This window comes from Callithrix jacchus, chromosome 22, assembly GCF_049354715.1.
Source record: "Callithrix jacchus isolate 240 chromosome 22, calJac240_pri, whole genome shotgun sequence".
Taxonomy (NCBI): Eukaryota; Metazoa; Chordata; class Mammalia; order Primates; family Cebidae; genus Callithrix; species Callithrix jacchus.
In genome coordinates this window covers 35,035,636-35,058,406 of record NC_133523.1, presented here as the reverse complement: position 1 = coordinate 35,058,406, position 22,771 = coordinate 35,035,636, and the positions used below count along the sequence as shown (strand labels likewise).

Here is a 22,771-nt window from a genome sequence, read left to right as displayed (position 1 = left end):
TTTCAAGCAATTCTCCTGCCTCAGCTTCCTGAGTAGCTGGGACTACAGGCATGCACCAACATGCCCGGCTAATTTTTTTGTATTTTACTAAAGACGGCGTTTCACCATGTTGATCAGGATGGTCTCAATCTCTTGACCTCATGATCTGCCCACCTCGAACTCCCAAAGTGCTGTGTTTACAGGTGTGAGCCACCGTGCCCAGCCAGCTGCTACTGTTAAGGGGGCGATGGTGTCACCCAGAGATTGTCCTCTGTCCAGGAAGCTTCTCCAGCCTTGAACTTTCCCAACCTCAATGACACGATGCCCTGCCAATACCTGGCAGACTAGGGAGGTGGGTAGGGCAGAATCCAGCATTGAGGTGGGGAGAAGATGGAGTGGGAGGGTGGGGGAGATTTGGAGAGAAAAGTCAATGCATGGAGATGAAGAGAGAGTGGAGACTGAGGGACAGAGAGATGGGAGAGCAGGTCCCAAGTCCCTGATGACACTTCCCTCCTTGGCTTCCTGCTCTGGGCTCTGATTGGCATCTTCTGTCCTCAGGGACCCCAGGCCTCCCACATGCGCTCTCATCTCTGTGCCCCCAACTCCTAGGCTGAGTGCTCCCCATGCCCCACCCACCCAGCCACAGGCCCCTCAGCCCTGTTCCCCGTTGCTCTCACCGTGACCTTCCACTGTCTCTGCTCCAGCCGCAGGGTGAAGTTTGCCACCTGGACCGTGATCACCCTGGTCACACTGACTTGTCCATTACCCCAGGCCACGTTCTCCTGCAGGACGGCAAACGAGTGCAGCCCAGGCCGGGTGGTGTTGCAGGTCTGAGCCAGCACATACACGCAGGTGCCCATGAAGTCGAAGTGGCGGCCGTCGAAGGTGGTGTAGTGGGGGTCTCCTGACGCCTGGCAGGTGGCAGAGCCCACGGCCACACAGCCCAAGCTGCCACCAGACGGCTGGCAGACCTCATGCAGCCCGCAGGTGGAGGGCTCACAGGACACCAGGTCACCCTTCTGGCAGTGGCAAAGGGAATCACAGCCGGGGCCTGGATAGAAGGTCTGGCCCAGAGGGTAGTAGCGGCCATTGTGGACGCAGCCACACTGGCCCACAGGTACGCAGCTGTCACCGCTAAGCACGAAGCCGGCATCACAGACACAGCCTTCACGGCAGGCCGACTCGCAGCCCTCGGGTGCCGAGAGGCTAGGGCAGCTCACGGGGCAGGAGTCACCGCAGAGCTCGTAGTGGCTGTGCGCAGGGCACTGGAAGGCTGTGGGGACAAGGTGGGTATGAGACAGGTAGGTGTTTGTCGGGGTCTGGGGAGGCCCTGAGTGGGAAAACTGCTCGGGCCAGCTTGGGTGTCTAGGCATCCACATGTGATCCAGGACATGTAACTGGGGGACTCAGCGTGGGACCTGGAATGCGGGGGACATGCCGAGGTCTCTCTGACCAACTTGTATGTTAACCTGACCAAATATTTCTAAAGATCAAATGACTCTGTTTGGCTGATTTTTTTCTTTTTTTTTTTGAAAGAGGGTCTCACTCTATCTCACCCAGGCTGGAGTGCAGAGGCGCAGTCACAGCTCACTGCAGCCTCCACCTCCTGGGCTCAAGTGATCCTCTTGCCTCAGCCTCCCGAGTAGCTGAGACTACAGGTGCAAGCCTCCACGTCAAGCTAATTTATTATTATTTTTTGTAGAGACGGGGTCTCACTATGTAACCTAGACTGTAACCCAGGGTGAAATGGACCACTTATACCGACCAGGATATTCAAGATCAGAACAGAGGTCTCAGGGTGTGAAAGTGAATGGGGTGTGGGGCCACATGTATCTCAGGGTAAAACTCTGCCTGAGGGCGCCCCGCTGTGCGTATCTGACCTGGAGCATCTCCCAGAGTCCCTCTGACATGGTCTGTCTCAGGGTGTTTCTGAGTGAAGTTGGCAGGATACATGTGACCAGGAGACCTGTCTGAAGGGAACCACCTAGGACTACCTAACTATGCGTCTGTGTGGATCTGCCCGGGGCTATGGCAGGGTCCTGATTCTCAGTGTATGTGATCGGCTAGCCTCAGTGTAAAATCTAAGCAGATACCACTGAAGGTATTGACTAATTCTATGTCACTAGGTGCATTTTGGTGTGTGAAACAGACCAGGGGCCTCTGACCAGCTGTAACTTACTAGGTCTTCCAAACCAGGGGTACTTTGCTGTGTGACGTCACCAGCATCAGCCATTCCAATCTACATGCCTTGGATATCTGAGAGCATGGATCACCAATCCCAAGAGTGTCCTGGGATTCCTCCCTCCCTCTCTTCCTTCCTCCCTTCGTTCCTTCCTTCCTCCCTTCATACCTGCCTTCCTTCTTTCCTTTTTTCCTTCCTTTCCCTCCCTCCCCAAGAACATGAATCACTAATACCCAAGAGTGTCGTGGACTCAGGGATTCTGACTAGATCTTTCGCTTTCTTTCTTTCTTTTTCTTCCTTCCTTCCTTCCTTTCTTTCATCTCTTCTCTCTCTCTCTCTCTCTCTCTCTCTCTCTCTCTCTCTCTCTCTTTCGTTCCCTCCCTCCCCACCTCTTTCTATCTTTGTTTTTCTTTTTTCTTTTTTTTTTGAGATAGAATACCATCCTGTCCCTCAGGCTAGAATACAGTGGCATGATCTTGGCTCACTGCAACCCCCATCTCCCGGGTTCAAGCAATTCTCTTGCCTCAGCCTTCTGGGTAGCTGGGATTACAGGAGCACCACCACACCTGGCTAATTTTTGTATATTTAGTAGAGACTGGGTTTCACCATGTCGGTCAGGCTGGTCTCTGACTCTTGACCTCAGGTGATCTGCCTGCCTCGGCCTCCCAAAGTGCTCAGATAACAGGCATGAGCCAAGGTCCCTGGACTCTGACTAGGTGTTTCTAACTGATGTCCTCTCCCTGCAGTTCCTGACCTGGTGCATTTCAGTGTGTGGGTGCCAAGGTGTTTGCTGACAGGACATAGCTAGCTCAGAGGAACGACGGTGGCCCCTGAGCCCATGGAAGAGGAAGGGGCTGCTGTCTTACTCTCGGGAAGGGCAGGGAGAGACTCTGCTATGTGGACCATACATGGATCAGTACTCACGACAGAAGTCGGGCCGCCTCCACTCGCCGAGCTGGGCCCCAGCGGCCTGACAGGCTGCCACGTAGGCGGCCACTGCAGGACAGAGGCCTCCAGGATGGCCCTGAGCTTGGCAGGCGTCCAGCAAGCAGCCCTGGAAGTATTGCGCGGGCGGCACGAGGCCGTGGCAGGGCGCCAGCGGGCCGTCGGTGGCCGAGATCACGCCGCAGGCGTCCGGGCCGCCGAAGGCCTCCTGCTGCTCCGGCGTGCAAGGCCGCGGGCAAGGCCCTGGCACACATTCCCCGCAGCCTGGGGCGCCGCCCACCTGCCACCCGGCCGGGTTCCCGCCCACCGCCTTCAGGTCGTCTGCTGGGTTCTGGTTGTAGTTCCCGCATAGGCCACAGAGGGAGCCCGCGTACGCCGCCGGCACGCGCAGGCGCACCAAGCTGTTCCCGTCGAAAGCCAGCGAGAGCCCCGAGGTCGCGGTCACCACCACGTCGGCGCCGCTCAGGTGTGCCTGCAGGAGCGAGTCCAGCTGGAATGGTAGCGCCACGAACTCGCCGTCCACCTGCGGGCGGGGATTGGGGGTGCGATGGGCGGAACGAACACAGGTTTCAATCCTGACCCCACCACGTTCCACTCTGGGACCCTGAGCACGTCACCTCCCCTCTGAAAATAATAAGCAGCATCTTTAGGCCAGGCCTGATGGCACAGCCTGCAGTCCCAGCACTGTGGGAGGCTGACTTGGGAGGATGACATGAGGTCAGGAGTTGGGACCAGCCTGGGCAACATAGTGAGACCCCCAACTCTACAAAAAAAATTAAGAATTAGCCACCGTAGTGGCGTTTGCCATTAGTCCTGCCCAGCCACTCGGGAGGCCAAGGCCAAAGCGAGGATCAGTTGAGCCCAGGAGTTCCATGCTGCAGTGAGCCCTGATCCTGTCATTGCACTCCAGCCTGGACGACTGAGTAAGGCTAAGAAAAACAGAAAGGAAGAAAAGCGCCGCTACGATGGTTCATGGTGTTATCTCAGCGCTTTGGGAGGCCGAGGCAGGTGGATCACGAGGTCAGGAGATCAAGACCACTCTGGCCAAAACGGTGAAACCCCGTCTCTACCAAAAATACAAAAAATTAGCCGGGCTTGGTGGCACGCTCCTGGAATCCCAGCTACTCCGGAGCTGAGGCAGGACAATTCCTTGAACCTGGGAGGCAGAGGTTTCAGCGAGCCAGTGAGATTGCGCCGTTGCACACCAGCCTGGACTACAGGGTAAGACTCCATCCCAAAAAATTAAAGCAAAAAAAAAGCCTCTGTAGGCACACGTGACTGACTCCTCATGCTTCTCTAAAACAGGCACTTTTCTTAGACCATTTTGCAGAGGAATACACTAGGCTCAGAGAGGAAGAAGCCGCTGTGCCAGGCCATCAGGCTCCTTGGCGTATACTCTGAACCCTTGCATCATGCCGCCGCCAAGCTGCGAAAGGTGCTGGGGGGAATCGGGAACCCCTTACCATCTCAGGCAGCCGCAGAGCTGGCACCTGCTCCTGCCTGGCCCACAGCCCTCCTCACCTGTAGCTGCCGGGGCCAGCGGGCACTCAGTGTCAGGCTGTGGTTGTAGATGTGCAGGGTGACGCTGCGGGTGTAGCTGACAGCCTGGCTGCCCCGGTGCTCGTTGGCTACAGTGACAGTGAAGTTCTCAGCCCCCGTGGGTAGTGCGTGGCAGGGGGCACTCAGCAGGTACTCGCACGTGCCTTGGAAATCGAATCGGTGCCCATCCAGAGTGACGTAATGGGGGTCACCCCAGGCCTGGCACTCAGCTGTGCTGACAGGCTGGCAGCCGTGCTGGCCGGATGGCAGGAGGGCACACGCTTCACCCAGCCCGCAGCTGGCAGGCGTGCAGACCAGTGAGCCGCCCCCAGGCCCGCAGCGGCACCTCTGGGAGCAGGTGCCGTCAGCCCAAAACTCAGTGCCCGCCTCGTGGTAGGTGCCGTTGGCCCAGCAGCCGCAGCTGTTGCTTAGGGGAACACAGCGGTCAGCACTTAGCACGAACCCTGCGTTGCACTGGCAGCCCTCCACACAGGGGCCCTGGCATACGGCTGGGGTGGTGGGGGGCGCAGGGGATGGGCAGCTGGCCGGACAGGGTGGGCCACATAACTCGTAGTGGCTGTTTTCTGGGCAGGTGATCGCTGTGGGCAGATGAAGGAGCAGGAAGAAGAGAAACAGAGAAAACGGTGTTAGGGGTCTCAGGACACGGTGGGAGGAGACAGAGAGAGACACAAGGGAGCAGACAGAGAATGGTTAGACAGAGCAGCAGACAGAGAGAGACAGAGAAGGACACAGGAAGAAATGAGAGAAAGAGAGAGAGAGCAGGAGACCCAAGCAGAAACTGAGGGAGACACAGAGACAGAGGATGAGAAACAGACAGACAGAAACAAGCAAAGAGAGGCACAGAGACAAACAGGGAGAGACGCAAACACAAGAGACTCAGCAGGACCAGAGTGAAAGCAAACCAGCCCCCCAGAGACAGGACCCCGTCCGCATCCCCGCCTGTGCTCCCCAACACTCACCACAGCCAACCTGTGCCCGCCAGTCTTCAATGACAATCCCAGCGGCCTGGCAGGCGGCCGCATAGGAAGCCAGCGCCTGGCAGAGACTGTCGTGGGCCCCGCCGCCCATGCAGACGTCCAGAACGCAGCCCTTGAAGAAGCTCTCAGGTGGCACATGAGCGTGGCAGGTGGTGAAGGGGCCCCCTGTGCCAGGCACCAGGGGTCCGCAGAAGCCAGGGCCCTCGTACTGCTCCAGCTTGTCCTGGGGGCACGTTGGGCAGGACCCCTGACATTCGTCCCAACACAGTGGGTCCCAGCCTGGGGCTCGCCAGCTGCCACCCCAGACGGGAATGGAGGGAGCCAGAGTGCCATTGGGGAAGACCTGGTCGTTGCTGGGGTCGCGGTCCATGTTACCGCAGAGCCCGCACACCGCGCCATGATAGCTGCTGGGCAGTGTCACATCTACCCGCCAGTTCCAGTCATAGCTGACTTGCAGCCCAAAGTCGGCCACCAGCAATGCCTTGGATGCACCGTGGGTCACTGAAATGCGCCCGTCAGCCACAGAGACAGGCAACGCTGTCAGCACGCCATTCACCTGCGGGGAACAGCGAAGGAGGCAACCGGCTCACTCCAGGTGGGGAGGCCTCAGCTCTGGCCCCTGCCTCCCTCTCTCTCATCCTCACGGGGGCTGGGAGAGGCCAGTCTTCCTCCAACAGGTGGATTGACATCTGACACAGTGTGGATGTTTGTTCTAAGCCAGGCTTGGGAAATGAAACCTCACTTTACTTTTTCTAGATCTTCTCCCCTAATGTCTGTCTTCCTCCCCTGTCTCAGTCTCTCTGTGTCTCTCGCCCTCTCTCTTCACCTAAGGCTATATCTCTGGGTCTTCTGTCCCTCTCTCTCTCTCTCCCTCTGTCTGTTTCTCTCTTGTCTGTCTCTCCCTTCTCTTCCCTGCCTCCGTCACTCTCTGTGTGTCTTTTTCACTCACCATCATTTACCCAGTGCCGATTCTGTTCCGCCCCTCACTCTCTCCCTGGGCTGCTATTAAGCTACATCACCAGTTCCCTGGGCAGAAGGGATAGCTCGTCTTTCTGCCCCGATCTCCTTATATTTCTCTTTTTTTTGTTTGTTTTCTTTTTATTGAGACGGAGTCTTGCTCTGTCACCCTGGCTGGAGTGAAGTGCCTCAATCTCGGCTCTTGCAACCTCCGCTTTCCGCGTTCAAGTGATTCTCCTGCCTCAGCCTCCTCATTACTCCCTCAGCTGGGATTACAGGGGCACCACCACACCCGGGTAATTTTTGTATTTTTAGTAGACAGGGGGTTTCACCATGTTGTCCAGGCTGGTCTCAAACTCCTGACCTCAGGTGATCTACCCACCTCGGCCTCCCAGAGAGCTGGGATTGCAGATGTGAGCCACCATACCCGGCCTGATCTCCCTGTGTTTCTCTCCATGTCCTGGCCTCTGGGCCTCTCCCTTGTTCCCTTGCAGACACTCAAAGGAGTGTTCTCCTGAGCTAGACCCTGAGCTCAGCATGTGACGTGCACCGCCTTACTGTGGGGCAGGCCCTGCTATGATGCCCACTTCACAGATGAGGAAACTGAGGCCTCCCAAGTGAACTGCCCAACATCACACAGCTCTGAAGAAGGAGAAGCTGGATTCAAAGCCAGGTCTATTAAAAAGCCAGATGCTGAGGTCCTGAGTGAAAGCCCGTAGCAAGGGGCCAGGCTCATTTAATTCCCAGTCACAGGGGGATATTTCTACTGTAATGATTGTTGTTCTTATTGACATTTTGTTTCAGGCCCAGGCCCTTTGAAGACAAAGAGCCTTGTGGTGGTCGGGATCCCTCCTGCCCTCCCGGGGAGCTCAGGGGACCATCCTGCCACACATACCCGGACTTTGCCGATCTCGTCCTTGTGGATAGAGACGTTGGTGCCGAGCGCAGCCACAGTGACCAGTCTCACGTAGGACACAGCAGGGTTGCCCCGGTTCTCGTTCTTGGTGGTGACGGTGAAGGGTGTCAGGCCCTGGGTGCTGACCCCCGGGCAGCCAGCTGCTGCCAGCACGTAGTTACAGGTGCCCTGGAAGTCGAACGTGCGGCCGTCGAAGGAGTGGTAGTGTGGGTCGCCCCACAGCCAGCACGTGGCCTCGTAGTTGGGCACGCACACACCCTGGCCGCCCTGCTCCTTGCACGTCTCCTGTGGCCGGCACGTCACACCGTGGCACGGGTCTGGGGACAGAAGAGGGCGACCTTGAAAGCCTGTCCATTCTAAAGGACAGCTGCTCCCTCCACATCTACCCCACACTGTGCCAGGGATCTGAGGGTTACCGCAGGCAAGACCAGATTCCAGCATCCTCGTGTCTACACAGGTCCTGTAGTTGGCTCTTTTGTTCTGTTTTGTTTTAGAAGGAGTCTCACTCTTGTTGCCCATGCTGGAGTGCACTGGCACATTCTCGGCTCACGGCAACTTCTGCCTCCCAGGCTCAAGTGATTCTCCCACCTCAGCCTCCCAAGTAGCGGGGATTACAGGCTTGCCCCACCACGCTGGCTAATTTTTTATTTTTAGCAGAGACTGGCTTTCTCCATGTTGGTCAGGCTGGTCTCCAACTCCCAACCTCAGGTGATTCGCCCACCTGGTCCTCCCAAAGTGCTGGGATTATAGACATGAGCCACCATGCCCAGCCCTGTTCTGGAATTCTAAAGTCTTATAGGAGCCTCGCCTCTTCACTTCATAGTCTATGGCTGCTTTCGTGCCACAATGGCAGGGTGAGTAGCTGGGACCAAGACTGTACAGCCTGCAAGCTTAAACATTTACTACGTAGCCCTTTAGAGCAAAGATGCGCCTCTCCCTGCCTCATCCCAAGGGACTCTGACATCCACCCTGAGAATCCTACCTCTCAGGGTCCCCACAGCCTGGATTCCCCCTATAGGTCTCTGCCTCCCAGAGTAGTTGGCCCTGGTCCTATGAAACCTGGGGACCCCAGGTCTGCGACCTCAATCCTTAGTCCTGAACACCTCCCGCCATGAGCATCCCAATCACGCCCCCCTCAGCCCCAGAGTCCCCGTACTTCATCCCTAGTCTCGGCAGCCCCAATACCAGCCCCAGCCCGGCACCTTTGGTGACACAGCTCAGGATGCCTCCGGAGGGCTGGCACACCTGGCCCGGCTTGCAGCTGTGTTCCTGGCACACCATGCCTTTACCCGCGTGGCAGGTGCACTGCTGCCGACAGTTGTCAATGAGGACTGTCTGTTCCGGCTGTGGGGAGAGAGGGCACGGCCATCAGGGACACCACGGTGGGAGCCGACTCTCACATCTCCGGTGTTCCGGGCACGGAGGGCTTTGGCAGACATCACAGACAAGGAGCAGCTCTCAGCAGGATGGCTCCTTGTTTGTGATGTGGCCGTCATTCATTCATTCATTCATTTGTTCATTCACTTTTATTCATTTAGTCATTCATTTCAAAATATCCACGGAATGTCTGCTCTAGGAGAAATGGTGTGACATAGTAACTCACAGCAGATCGCCTGGGCTTGAAGCCTGTTTCCGCTGTTTCCAAACTGTGTGACTCTGGGTAAGTGACTTCATCACATTACCATTGCCATGTGGAGGGTGGACCAGAGGGAGCAAAGGTAGGAGCTGGGAGGGACCCAGGTGGAAGAGGACAGGTTGGACCAAGCTAGGGCCATGGGGAGGGGGAAAGGGGTAGATGAAAGAGACACTGAAGAAGCCCCGTAGACCAGCCGTGGTGGCTCATGCCTGTAATCCCAGCACTTTGGGAGTTCAAGGTGGGAGGATCTCTTGAGTCAGGAGTTCGAGACCAGCCAGACCAACATGGCAAAAGCCCTTCTCTATCAATAATACAAAAATTTAGTCGGGTGTGGTGGCACACAGCAGTAGTCTCAGCTACTCCAAAGGCTGAAGCAGGAGAATTGTGTGAACCCGGGAGGCGGAGGTTGCACTCCAGACTGGGTGACAGAGCGAGACTATGTCTTAAAAAATAAATAAATAAGTAAAAGACGCTGAGTGGGCCTGGCAGGGTGGCTCATGCCAGTATTCCCAGCACTTTGGGAGGCCAAGATGGGAGGATGGCTTGAGGCCTGCAGCTCAAGACAAGCCTGAGCAACATAGTGAGATGCCCCCACCTCTGCATCAACAAAAAAATTAAAAATTCCCTGGGCATGGTGGTGAGTCCCAGATACTTGGCAAGTGAAGTGGAAGGATTGCCTGAGCCAAGGCTTTTGGCGTTGCAGTGAGCTATGATGGTACCACTGCACTCCAGCCTGGGTGACAGAGTGAGACCCTGCCGCTAAAAGAAATAAATAAGCACCCAAGTAGACAGACTGTGGGATTGATGGGCAGGGGGAGGGGTGAGGCCCCATGTTCTGGCCCCAATGACTAAGTTCCTACCTCGTAGTAGACACCATTGTGGTAACAGCCGCATTGCCCGATGGGGACACAGGCTTGGCCATTGTAGAGGAAGCCGGAGTCGCACTGACAGCCCTCGGCACATCCATCCGGGCACTGCGGAGGGGCGCTGAGAGCGGAGCAGCCCAGGGAGCAGGTGTCCGCGCAGAGCTCGTAGTGACTGTTCGAGGGGCACTTCATGGCTGTAAGGAGGGGGTGCCGATCAGAGCGCTGTGGAGGGAGGGGCTGCAAGGCCCAGGGTCTACCCCTTCTGTGCCCCAACCTCTCCCCTCCTTGCCCCTCTGTCTCTCCCTCACTCACGACAGAAAGTTTCGGTCCTCCAGGGCTCCACGTGGCCTCCAGCCGCCTGGCAAGCACTCACATAGGCATGGATGTTGCTGCAGAGAATGCTCAGGTTCCCACCACCCAGGCACAGATCAAAGACACAGTCTTGCAAGGGACCCTGGGGATCCACCAGCTTGTGGCAGGAGGCCAGCGGCCCTGTGGGGCTGGTGAGGAGCCCACAGAACTCCTCCTTCTGATACTTGTCCTCCAGCTCGGGAGGACACTGGCCGTCTGGGTTGCAGCCCTCGCTCCCCGGCGGGCAGGTGGGTGGCGGCAGGCAGGGAGAACCAGGCACGGCCTCCTCCCAGGAGTTGCCGAACTCCTTGGCGTTGCCTGCCTGCGAGCCATCGGGCTTCCTCAAGTCATCCTTGGGGTCGCCGTTGTAGTCCCCGCACAGGCCACACATATGCTGGTAGTAGTTTCCGGGGACGGTGACCCGCACGTAGTACACAAGGTCGTAGACCACACGCAGGCCGAAGTGGGTCTCAATCACAACGTCGGAACCATGCTGGTAGACGTGGATCTGGCCATTGGCCAGCACCACGGGCAGCTTCATGTCCACGCCGTTCACCTGGGAGAGGCAGGCCGTGCTTCAGAAAGGAAACTTTGAGTGGGGTCGGACTCTAGTTCAAGCCCATGCCTGAGGCGGAAGATCTGTGTGAGCTCACCTTAAGATTTGAGGCCCCTTAGGGCCCTCAATTTCCGTATTTGTAAAATGGGTGTAATAAAAGGGTCTTATGGTGGATTGAATGGTGGCCCCCACAAGTCATATTCACCTAGAATCCTACTGAGCTTACTTGGAATAAAGTTCTTTGCAGCTGTAATCAGGGTAATCATCTCAATATGAGATTATCACCGATTAAGGTGGGTCCTAAATCCAATGACAATGTCCTTGTAAGAGCCAGAAAGAAAAAGACTCAGAGACACAGAAAGGGCCATGTGAAAATGAAGGCAGGAAGTAGAATGGTGTTGTCACAGGCCAGGTGCGGTGGCTCATACCTGCAATCCCAGCACTTTGGGAGGCCAAGGTGGGCAGATCACGAGGTCAAAAGATTGAGATCATCCTGGCCAACATGGTGAAATCCCGTCTCTACTAAAAATACCTAAACTAGCCGGGCATGGTGACAGGTGCCTATAATCACAGCTACTGGGGAGGCTGGGGCAGGAGAATCGCTTGAACCCAGGAGGCAGAGGTTGCAGTGAGCTGAGATCAGGCCACTGACCTCCAGCCTGGTGACAGAGTGAGACTCCGCCTCAAAAACAAAAGAATGATGTTGTCACAAGCCCAGAGAACCTGGAGCCTCCAGAGCTGGAAAGGGAAAGGGAGATTCCCCCCAACCAGTGCCTTTGGAGGGGGTGCAGCCCTGCCGACACCTTAAAGAGAGGGTGGAGACTAAGGGACAGAGATGGGGGAGCAGGTCCCAAGTCCTTGATGACACTTCCCTCCTTGGCTTCCTGCTCTGGGCTCTGATTGGCATCTTCTGTCCTCAGGGACCCCAGGCCTCCCACATGCACTCTCATCTATGTGCTCCCAACTCCTGGGTTGAGTGCTCCCCGTGCCCCACCCACCCAGCCACAGGCCCCTCAGCCCTGCTCCCCGTTGCTCTCACCGTGACCTTCCACTGTCTCTGCTCCAGCCGCAGGGTGAAGTTTGCCACCTGGACCGTGATCACCCTGGTCACACTGACTTGCCCATTACCCCAGGCCACATTCTCCTGCAGGACGGCAAACGAGTGCAGCCCAGGCCGGGTGGCGTTGCAGGTCTGAGCCAGCACATACACGCAGGTGCCCATGAAGTCGAAGTGGCGGCCGTCGAAGGTGGTGTAGTGGGGGTCTCCTGACGCCTGGCAGGTGGCAGAGCCCACGGCCACACAGCCCAAGCTGCCACCAGACGGCTGGCAGGCCTCATGTGGGCCACAGGTGGAAGGCTCACAGGACACCAGGCCGCCCTCCTGGCAGTGGCAAATGGAATTACAGCCAGGGCCTGGGTAGAAGGTCTGGCCTGGCGGGTAGTAGGTGCCCTGGTGGACACAGCCACAGGAGGCCAGGGGCACGCAGGACTCACCACTGAGTGCAAAGCCCTCATTGCACACGCAGTCCTCATGGCATTCGGAGCCACAGCCCCCGGGCACTGGGAGGTCTCCACAGGACAGCGGGCAGCCGTAGGAACACGCCTCATAGTGGCTGTGGGGTGGGCAGCTCGGTGCTGCAGGGAGAAGAGACATCAAGATCAATAATTCCTGCTCCCAGGGGACACCGTGACCCCCCAACACATACGTATGCATACACACGCATGCTCAAACACACACACAAGCAGCCCCATTGCAGGGAGCTTGGGAACACATTACATCACAGTTAATCTGATCCTCATAATTACGATTCTCCCAATTTAACTGTGATTTGAAGTTAGCTATTATGCTTCTCTTTTTCTTTGAAATGGGGTTTGCTCTGTTAGGCTGGAAGCAGCACTGCGATGCTTGTTGTCGTGGCTCACTGCAGTTTTGACCTCCTGGACTTGAGCAGTCCTCCCACCTCAGCCTCCTGAGTAGCTGGGACTACAGGTGTGTACCACCGCACCCGGCTAATTTTTTTAATTTTTTGTAGATATGGGGTTTCGCTGTGTTCTCTAGGCTGGCCTCAAACTCCTGGGCTCAAGCAGTCCCCCTGCCTCAGCCTCTCAAAGTGCTGGGATTACAGGAATGAGCAGCCACTCCCGGGCTTCTAGTATGTCCTTAATGACCTTGTTCAAGTTGCATACAGGTTGTTGATCTGTGGTATATATTTTAAACATGCATATGCATATATTTGTGTGTATGTGTATAATTTCTGCAGTATATTTGTGCATGTGTGTATAATTTGTGCAGTATATTTGTGCATGTGTGTATAATTTGTGCAGTATATTTGTGCATGTGTGTATAATTTGTGCAGTATATTCATGTGTGTGTGTATAATTTGTGCAGTATATTCGTGTGTGTGTGTATAATTTGTGCAGTATATTTGTGTGTATAATTTGTGCAGTATATTTGTGCGTGTGTTTATAATTTGTGCAGTATATTCATATGTGTGTGTGTATAATTTGTGCAGTATATTCGTGTGTATAATTTGTGCAGTATATTCATGTGTGTGTGTATAATTTGTGCAGTATATTCATGTGTGTATGTATAATTTGTGCAGTATATTTGTGCATGTGTGTATAATTTGTGCAGTATATTCGTGTGTATGTGTATAATTTGTGCAGTATATTCATGTGTGTGTGTATAATTTGTGCCGTATATTCGTGTGTGTGCATAATTTGTGCAGTATATTTGTGCGTGTGTGTATTTGTGTAGTATATTCGTGTGTGTATAATTTGTGCAGTATATTTGTGTGTGTGTGTGTGTATAATTTGTGCAGTATATTCATGTGTGTGTGTATAATTTGTGCCGTATATTTGTGTGTGTGTATAATTTGTGCAGTATATTTGTGCGTGTGTGTATTTGTGTAGTATATTCGTGTGTGTATAATTTGTGTAGTATATTTGTGTGTGTGTGTATAATTTGTGCAGTATATTCGTGTGTGTGTATAATTTGTGCAGTATATTCGTGTGTGTGTATAATTTGTGCAGTATATTTGTGCGTGTGTGTATTTGTGTAGTATATTCGTGTATAATTTGTGCAGTATATTTGTGTGGGTGTGTATAATTTGTGCAGCATATTCGTGTGTGTATAATTTGTGCAGCATATTCGTGTGTGTGTATAATTTGTGCAGTATATTCATGTGTATGTGTATAATTTGTGCAATATATTTGTGTGTATGTGTATAATTTGTGCAGTATATTCGTGTGTATGTGTATAATTTGTGCAGTATATTCATGTGTGTGTATAATTTGTGCAGTATATTCGTGTGTGTGTGTATAATTTGTGCAGTATATTCGTGTGTGTGTGTATAATTTGTGCAGTACATTTGTGTGTGTGTATAATTTGTGCAGTATATTTGTGTGTGTGTATAATTTGTGCAGTATATTCATGTGTGTGTGTATAATTTGTGCAGTATATTTGTGTGTGTATAATTTGTGCAGTATATGTGTGTGTATAATTTGTGCAGTATATTCGTGTGTATGTGTATAATTTGTGCAGTATATTCGTGTGTGTGTATAATTTGTGCCATATATTCGTGTGTGTGTATAATTTGTGCAGTATATTCATGTGTGTGTATAATTTGTGCCATATATTCGTGTGTGTGTATAATTTGTGCAGTATATTCATGTATGTGTATAATTTGTGCCGTATATTCATGTGTGTGTGTATAATTTGTGCAGTATATTTGTGTGTGTATAATTTGTGCAGTATATTTGTGTGTATGTGTATAATTTGTGCAGTATATTCGTGTGTGTGTATAATTTGTGCCATATATTCGTGTGTGTGTATAATTTGTGCAGTATATTCATGTGTGTGTATAATTTGTGCCATATATTCGTGTGTGTGTATAATTTGTGCAGTATATTCGTGTATGTGTATAATTTGTGCCGTATATTCGTGTGTGTGTATAATTTGTGCAGTATATTCGTGTGTGTGTATAATTTGTGCAGTATATTTGTGTGTGTGTATAATTTGTGCAGTATATTTGTGTGTATGTGTATAATTTGTGCAGTATATTTGTGTGTATGTGTATAATTTGTGCAGTGTATTTGTAAATGCAATACTTTTAGCTTCTTCCTTCTATAGCAGTAATTAAATTAAAATATTTAGCGAGTGTTGAAAAAAAAACCAACTCCTTGCTCCGCTCCCCAAACTCCAGTCACTCCAGTTTATAAAAAGCAAATCTAGCCAGGTGCAGTGGCTCCAGACCAGCCTGGCCAACACAGTGAAACCCTGTCCCTACTAAAAATATGAACATTAGCCTGGTAGGGTGGCGGGTACCTGTAATCCCAGCTACTAGCCGGGCTGAGGTAGGAGAATTGCTTGAACCTGGGAGGTGGAGGTTGCAGTGAGCTGAGATCATGCCACTGCACTCCAGCTTGGCGACAGAGCAAGACTCTGTCTCAAAAAAACAGCATTATCTACGTGACTAAAACTGAACCACATTAAACCTGTATCTATGCCGTCTAATAAGCCACTAGCCACTTGTGACCATTTAGATGTAAGTTAATTAAAATGAAACAAAATGGACAGCTCCTCAGTCAAAACAGCCTCATTTCAAGTGCTCAGCAGCCACCTGTGACCTGTGGCAACTTGGTACCTATTTGAACAGCTCAGATACGGAGCCGTCATCACTGAAGTTCTGCTGGGTGGTGCCATTCTGAAGCTAACATCCAGCTTACAGGAGAATCTTGGGGACATAGAGACAAGTTCAGTAACACTCCAAAGAAGCAACTAGCCAGATCACAAAAGTAGGAACTCCTGCAGGATAAATGACCTGTCTTTTCCAATAAATAAATAAATGACATAAACAAAAGGAAAAGATGGATGGAGGGATAGATATGTGATAAAGCAAGTAAGTGAATTAGAATTAGAGTGTAGAGGCCTGGCTCAGTGGCTCATATCCACAATCCCAACATTTTGCGAAGATGAGGCGGGAGGATCACTTGAGGTCAGGAGTTCGAGACCAGCCTGGCCAACATGGTGAAACCCGTTTCTCTGTAAAAATACAAAAATTAGCCAGGTGTGGTGGCACACGCCTTTAATCCCAACTACATGAGAGGCTGAGGCGGGAGAATCACTTGAACCCAGGAGGCGAGGTTGCAGTGAGTTGAGACCATGCCACTGCACTCCAGCTTGGGCAACAGAGTGAGACTCTGTCTCAAAAAAAAAAAAAAATTAGAGTATAGAGTCCAGGAGGTGGGTCTGTGTGTCTTCCCTGTAAAATTCTTTAAACTTTTTTGTATATTTCACAATTTTCATAATACTATGTTGGGAGGAAATAAAGAAATTCTGACGGAGTAAAAGCATGAAGGTAGATCAATCCAATGCAGTATGTGTATTTGGTTTGCTTCTAGAGCCACTTAGGGTTTTACAGTGTCAGGAATTTCTAAAACTTCTTCTATCTTTTATAAGAAGTCTGTTTTGTCCCAGGAGGTTTCACACCCCGGGGCAACACACCTTGTGTTAGGATTCAGGATGGGTGGGGATTGCACTGTTTTTTATTTATTTATTTATTTATTTTTTTGAGACAGAGTCTTACTCTGTCACCCAGGCTGAAGTGCAGTGGCACGATCTCGGCTGGCTGCAACCTCCACCTCCCAGGTTCAAATGATTCTTCCACTTCATCCTCCCAAGTAGCTGGGAATACAGGTACCCGCCACCACACCTGACTACTTTTCAGTATAGATGAAGTTTTGCCATGTTGGCCAGGCTGGTCTCAAACTACTGGCCTCTGATGATCCCTTTCCCTCACCCTCCTGAAGTGCTGGGATTACAGGTGTGAGCCAGCACACTCAGCCTGCACTGTTTATCAGAAATAGGCTCTTGCTATGTTGCCCAGGCTGGTATCTAACTCTCAGCCTCTAGGGATCCTCCCACCTCAGCCTCCTGAGTAGCTAGGATTGTAAATATTCTGAAATCTTAGTCACGTATGTGTCTGTTTGCGGCAGAGAAGTGTGATGGGGATTCTGACACAGGCTGCCAATGGTCATGTGTCGACTCTGGGCACAACCATAGTACTTGCTTTGGCCAATGGAACACTGGCAACCATGATGCCGAGCAGAGCCTTGGAAAGTGCTTGCACACTGGGGCTTGTGTGCTTTTGCTGCTCTTAGGAATCTTGAGAGCACCTTGCGAAGAAGCCTGGGTTCACCCGCTGGAAGATGAGACCAAGTGGAGCAGAGACAACAAGTCCCAGCTGAGGGCCCCCAAAACCAGCCAGCTGGACAACTGCCAGATGTGTAAAAGCACCCTAGATTTACCCAGTCTCAGCTGAGCTTCCAACAGACTGCAGACACCAACCAAGCTGGCCCAGGCTGGGGAGAACACCTCAGCAGCCCCTGGCATCATGAGAAAGAATAAATACTTGGCCAGGCATGGTGGCTCATGCCTGTTATCCCAGCACTTTGGGAGGCTGAGGTGGGCGGATCGCTTGCGGTCAGGAATTGGAAACCAGCCTGGCCAACATAGTGAAACCCCTTCTCTACCAAAAATACAAAAAAATTAGCCAGGTGGAGTGGCGGGCGCCTGTAGTCCCAGCTACTCTGTAGGCTGAGTCAGGAGAATCGTTTGAGCCTGGGAGGTGGAGGTGGAGGTGGAAGTTGCAGTAAGCCAAGTAAGCCTGAACGACAGAGCAAGGCTTCATCCCAAAAAGAAAAGTTCTTAAAAGTCAAAAGTTACCATTTGTTAGAAATTATAAGTTTTGTAATTATTTCAGGTAAAAAACTAGATGTGTATACTTCCATTAATTCCAACATTTAAAGACTTCAGAAGCCAGAATCGTGGTTACCTCTTGGGGTTGGGGGCCTGGACGTTTTTTTGAATTTGGGGCTGTTCACACAGATTTGTTCTCTTGGTAAAAACTGATCAAGCTGTTAGCTTATGATATGTACATATTTTTGAATATCTGTATATTTCAATAATAAATTTTAAAAATTAAAAATCAGGTAAGAGGAACGTGGTACAGTGGCTCATGCCTGTAATCCCAGTACTCTGAGAGGCTGAGGCAGGAGGATTGCTTGAGCCCAAGAGTTCGAGCCCAGCCTAAGCAAAAAAAATCAAAATCTTGTCTCTGTAAAAAATATTTTAAAAATTAGTTGAGGTTGGTGCTACTCAGGAGGCTGAGGCAGGAGGATCACTTGAGCCCAGGAGTCCCAGGCTGCAGTGAGCTATGATTGCACCACTGCATCCCAGCCTGGGCAACAGAGCAAGATCCCATCTTAAAAGAAAATCAGATGGCGCACTTTGGGAGGCTGAGGTGGGCGGATCATGACATCAGGAGTTCGAGACCAGCCTGACCAACATAAAGAAACCCCATCTCTACTAAAAATACAAAATTAGCTGGGCATGGCAGTGCATGCCTGTAATCTCAGCTACTCAGGAGGCTGAGGCAGGAGAATTGCTTGAACCCAGGAGGCAGAGGTTGCAGCGAGCTGAGAACACACCATTGCACTCCAGCCTGGGTAACAAGAGCAAAACTCCATCTCAAAAAAAAAAAAAAAAATCAGGTGAGAGGATGAATGGCTTTTCAAACTTCTTTTCTAGGCAAGCAAAAACATTGGAAGACCATTCATGCAGCCTCCACTAAGACAAGGCTCCCAAACGGACTGCCCAAGGGGTCAGGCAGATGTAAATAAGTGAAGTAGGATAGATAGAGACCAAAAAGAACCAGAAAGGGGATGAGACTCCTAACGATGATACTGCTGCTCATATCTCAATGACAGCTGCTACATGGGAATGAGATCCTGGGTCACCAGGTGTACTGCCATTTTTCAAATACCAACTGCATGCCCACCGTCTGTGACTTTCTAGCTATCATGATCCCAGGCATGTAACTGAACCTTTCTGAACCTCAGTTTCTTCATCTGTTAAGTTAGGTATAACACAAAACCTACATCAAAAGTGATGATCATAGCTCACTTCCTAGCACTTTGGGAAGCTGAGGCGAGAGGGTGGATTGAGCCCAGGAGTTGGAGACCAGACTAGGCAGCAATCCCTACCTCACAGGGCTGTTGTAACGATTAAAAGGGCTGGGCGAGGTGGCTCACGCCTGTAATTCCAGCACTTTGGAAGGCGGAGGTGGGTGAATCACCTGAGGTCAGGAGTTCGAGACCAGCCTGACCAATCTCAAACTCCATCTCTACTAAAAAAAAATACAAAATTAGCCGGGCATGGTGGTTTGAGCCTAAAATCCCAGCTACTCAGGAGGTTGAGGCAGGAGAATTGCCTGAACCCAGGAGGCAGAGGTTGCGGTGAGCTGAGATTGCGCCATCGCACTCAGCCTGGGTAACAAGAGCAAAAAGAGTGAAACTCTGTCTCAACAAAAAAAAAAGGATTAAATGAATTAATTATATTTATACATTAATGAATATATATATAAGGTTGAGTCCCCCAGTTGCCATTTGCGATACTCACGGCAAAGTTCCTCACTCCTCCAGGGGTGCACTGTGGCTCCAGCAGCCTGGCATGCAGCAGCGTAAGTGGCCAACGCGTCACACAGTGGCCCAGACTGGCCTGGCAGCAGGCAGCGGTCATAGACACAGTCACGCACGGCACCCTGGGGGTCCAGCTTGCTGTGGCACTCCCGGAAGGGCCCCTCGGGGTCAGCAAGGATTCCACACTCTTTCTTGCTCTGCAGCTGCTGGGTCACCAGGGAGTCCAGCTTGGGACAGTCACCTGGTTCAGTTGCTCCACAGCCAGGCCTCGTTTCTTCTTGCCAGCTGTTCCCAAAAGCCAGTGCATTGGCAGCTTGGCCCCCACCCCGCAGAGCCAGGTCATCAGCTGGGTCCCCGTTGAAGTTCCCGCAGAGTCCACACAGGGCCTCAGCATAGCTGCTGGGCACCTTGGCAGTCACTCGTGCATCCCAGTTGTAGGTGACAGTCAGGCCAAAGTCAGTGCGCACGACAGCATCACTACCCTGGCGGAACACCTGCACCTGCCCATCTGCTGCTTGGAAGGGCAGATACTGAAGGACGCCGTCCACCTGGGTGAAGATGCAAGAGGGCCATGTGGTCAGGGTATTTACGGCTCGCTGGCCCATCCTCCAATTCACTCACCTCCAGCTATTTTCTTGGACACATTATGCTCAGTCCCACCTCAAGGCCTTTGCACTTCCTGTTCCCTCTGCCTGGCTCACCATTCAACCCTCTTCATTCCTAAAGCACCAGCTTAAATCCAAGTTCCTCCTGTAATCCCAGCACTTTGGGAGGCCGAGGCGGGTGGATCATGAGGTCAACAGATCGAGACCATCTTGGTCAACATGGTGAAACCCCGTCGCTACTAAAAATACAAAAAATTAGCTGGGCATGGTGGCGCGTGCCTGTAATCCCAGCTACTCAGGAGGCTGAGGCAGGAGAATGGCCTGAACCCAGGAGGCGGAGGTTGCGGTGAGCCGAGATCGCGCCATTGCACTCCAGCCTGGGTAACAAGAGCAAAACTCCGTCTCAAAAAAAAAAAAAAAAGAATCCAAGTTCCTCACCAATGGCCTTCAAAACATACGTGATCTGTCTATCTCCCCATTACCTCCCTTGCCTCACCTCTTCTCATTGTCCCTCTCACTCAGGCTGCTGCATGCTAGCTTCCTTTTATTTATTTATTTATTTACTTATTTATGTATATTATTTTTGACAGGGTCTCACTCTGCCACTCAGGCTGGAGTGCAGAGGCACAATATCGGCTCACTGCAACCTCTGCCTCTGGGGTTCAAGCTATTCTCCTGCCTCAGCCTTTGGAGTAGCTGGGATTATTACAGGCATGAGCCACTGCACCTGGGTAATTTTTTTTTCTGTATTTTTAGTAGAGAGGGGGTTTCACCATGTTGGCTAGGCTGGTCTCAAACTCCTGACCTCAGGTGATCCACCCACTTCAGCCTCCCAAAGTGCTGGCATTACAGGCGTGAGCCACTGTGCCCTGCCTCTGGCTTCCTTTTTAAAATAGAGACTGGGTCTCACTCTGTCACCCAGGCCAGAGTGCAGTGATGTGATGATAGCTCACTTCCTAGCACTTTGGGAAGCTGAGGCCGGAGGGTGGCTTGCACCCAGGAGTTAGAGACCAGCCTGGGCAATGTAGTGAGATCCTATTCTCCACAAGAAGGAAAAAGAAAAAAGAAAAAAAAATTAAATCTTCTAACAGACTTTCCCACCCCCAGCCCCACTCGGAGCTCCAAGTCTTCAGAGGGTGTTTCCTGCCCCGACACCCAGCCCTGGGCACCCGCGTCGCTCACCAGCACTTGCCCCGGGTACTCCCGGCGCACCGCCACCTTCACCCCGCGGGCCTCCACCCGCACGGCACGCGTGTAGCTCACGGTCTGGCTGCCCCGATGCTCGTTTTCCACCAGCACCCGGAAGGCTGGCAGCGCCGCGTTCTGGCCGCACGAGCCGACCAGCAGGTACGTGCAGGTGCCCATAAAGTCGAAGCGCCGGCCGTCGAAGCTCACGTAGTGTGGGTCCCCGGACCCCTGGCAGGTCCCGAAGCGGTCGGGGTAGCAGCCCAGGAGGCCATTCTGGACGCTGCAGCGCTCACCCGCCGGGCAGCCCTTCGTGTCGCGGCAGGTCACCTGCTGGGTGGTGGTGCAGGTGCAGCGCCTTTGGCACAGCTCGTCCGCCCACACCTCCTGGCCTGGAGCGAGCAGGAGGCCCTGGAAGGTGCAGCCGCACGACGAGGCTGGCACACAGGCGCCGCCGCTGGCCACGAAGCCCGGGAGGCACACGCAGCCCTCCACGCACGGGCGCCCAGAGCAGTTGGATGGCGCCGCAGCCCCGTTGCAGGAGGCCGGACAGGCGGGGCCGCAGAGCTCGTAGCGGCTGTTGGCGGGGCAAGTCAAGGCTGCGGGGAGATTAGAGACGGTGGGTCAGACAGGTGCAGCAGGGGCCGTCGAGGGGCCCACTGTCCGCAACAGCGGCCAGGAATCCCCACCCCCACAACCGTGCTCTTCTCTCAGAGCTCGCCATCTCAGATAATGGCACTTCCATCCCTCTGGGTGCTTCTGCGCCCCATCCCGGAATTGCAGTTAATCTCCACCCCGCCAGCCCCCTAAAGCTCACTGGACAGCCCATCTGTCAGCAAGTCCTGTGAGCGCCATATTCAAAATCTACCCAGACTGATCAGGCGTGGTGGAGCATGCCTGTAATCCTGGCTACCTGGGAGGCTGAGGCAGGAGAATTACTTGAACCTGGAAGGCAGAGGTTGCATTGAGCCTATATCATCACAGCCTGGGCAACAGAGCAAGGCTCTGTCTCAAAAAAAAAGAAAAAAAAAAAAAATTCCACCCAGCTACAGAATCTGCCTCTGGTCCTATGCACTCCAGCAGCCTCCTGCCTGGGCTACCTCCTGCCCCTACAGCCTGTTCCTCACACCAGCCAGAGGGATCTGGGAACATCTGGGTCAGATCAGGTCCCTCCCTATCTCAGAGCCCTCCTGTGGCTTCCTCTCACTCAGAGTAAACACTACAGTCCTCCTCATGCTCCAGGAGGCCCTGTGCCATCTGCTCCTCTCACCTCTCTGCCCTCACCCCCTCTCCCTCTCCCTCGTGCTCACTCTGCCCCGGCCCCAGCTGCCTCCTCCTCCCTGGTTGTCCTGCTCCAACTGCAGGGCCTTTGTATTGGCTGTTTCCTCTGCCTTCCCTTTCCTCAGAAAGCCCACTGGGGCCCAGGTGGCCTGGGTTCAAAACCCAGATCGCTCCTTCTCAACCACTGACTCCGAGCTCCCCATGCCTCAGTTTCCCCATCAGCAAGATGGGCTAATGTAGGCCAGACATCACAAGGTTGTTGTGGGGATTAAATGAGTTGATCTCTGGAGAAAC

General features: G+C 52.7%; 1 protein-coding gene and 1 long non-coding RNA gene across 3 annotated transcripts in view; one reads left to right on the top strand and one right to left on the bottom strand.

The window, feature by feature from the left end:
* Positions 1 to 22,771, bottom strand: part of FCGBP (Fc gamma binding protein) — a 65,862-nt gene that overhangs the window by 21,334 nt on the left and 21,757 nt on the right. For both annotated transcript variants that reach the window (XM_078359627.1, XM_078359628.1), the window contains 11 exons: positions 21,194 to 21,795; positions 19,387 to 19,954; positions 11,965 to 12,560; positions 10,331 to 10,925; positions 10,013 to 10,212; positions 8,719 to 8,860; positions 7,496 to 7,833; positions 5,626 to 6,199; positions 4,628 to 5,244; positions 3,086 to 3,629; positions 657 to 1,252 (listed from right to left, as the gene is read on the bottom strand). In XM_078359627.1, coding sequence (XP_078215753.1) covers positions 657 to 1,252; positions 3,086 to 3,629; positions 4,628 to 5,244; positions 5,626 to 6,199; positions 7,496 to 7,833; positions 8,719 to 8,860; positions 10,013 to 10,212; positions 10,331 to 10,925; positions 11,965 to 12,560; positions 19,387 to 19,954; positions 21,194 to 21,795 — 5,372 coding nt within the window. The remainder of the gene's footprint in view (positions 1 to 656; positions 1,253 to 3,085; positions 3,630 to 4,627; positions 5,245 to 5,625; positions 6,200 to 7,495; positions 7,834 to 8,718; positions 8,861 to 10,012; positions 10,213 to 10,330; positions 10,926 to 11,964; positions 12,561 to 19,386; positions 19,955 to 21,193; positions 21,796 to 22,771) is intronic.
* Positions 3,496 to 6,832, top strand: LOC144580775 (uncharacterized). The gene is made up of 2 exons (XR_013530897.1): positions 3,496 to 4,327; positions 4,412 to 6,832. It is a non-coding gene; the product is annotated as an uncharacterized LOC144580775 (long non-coding RNA).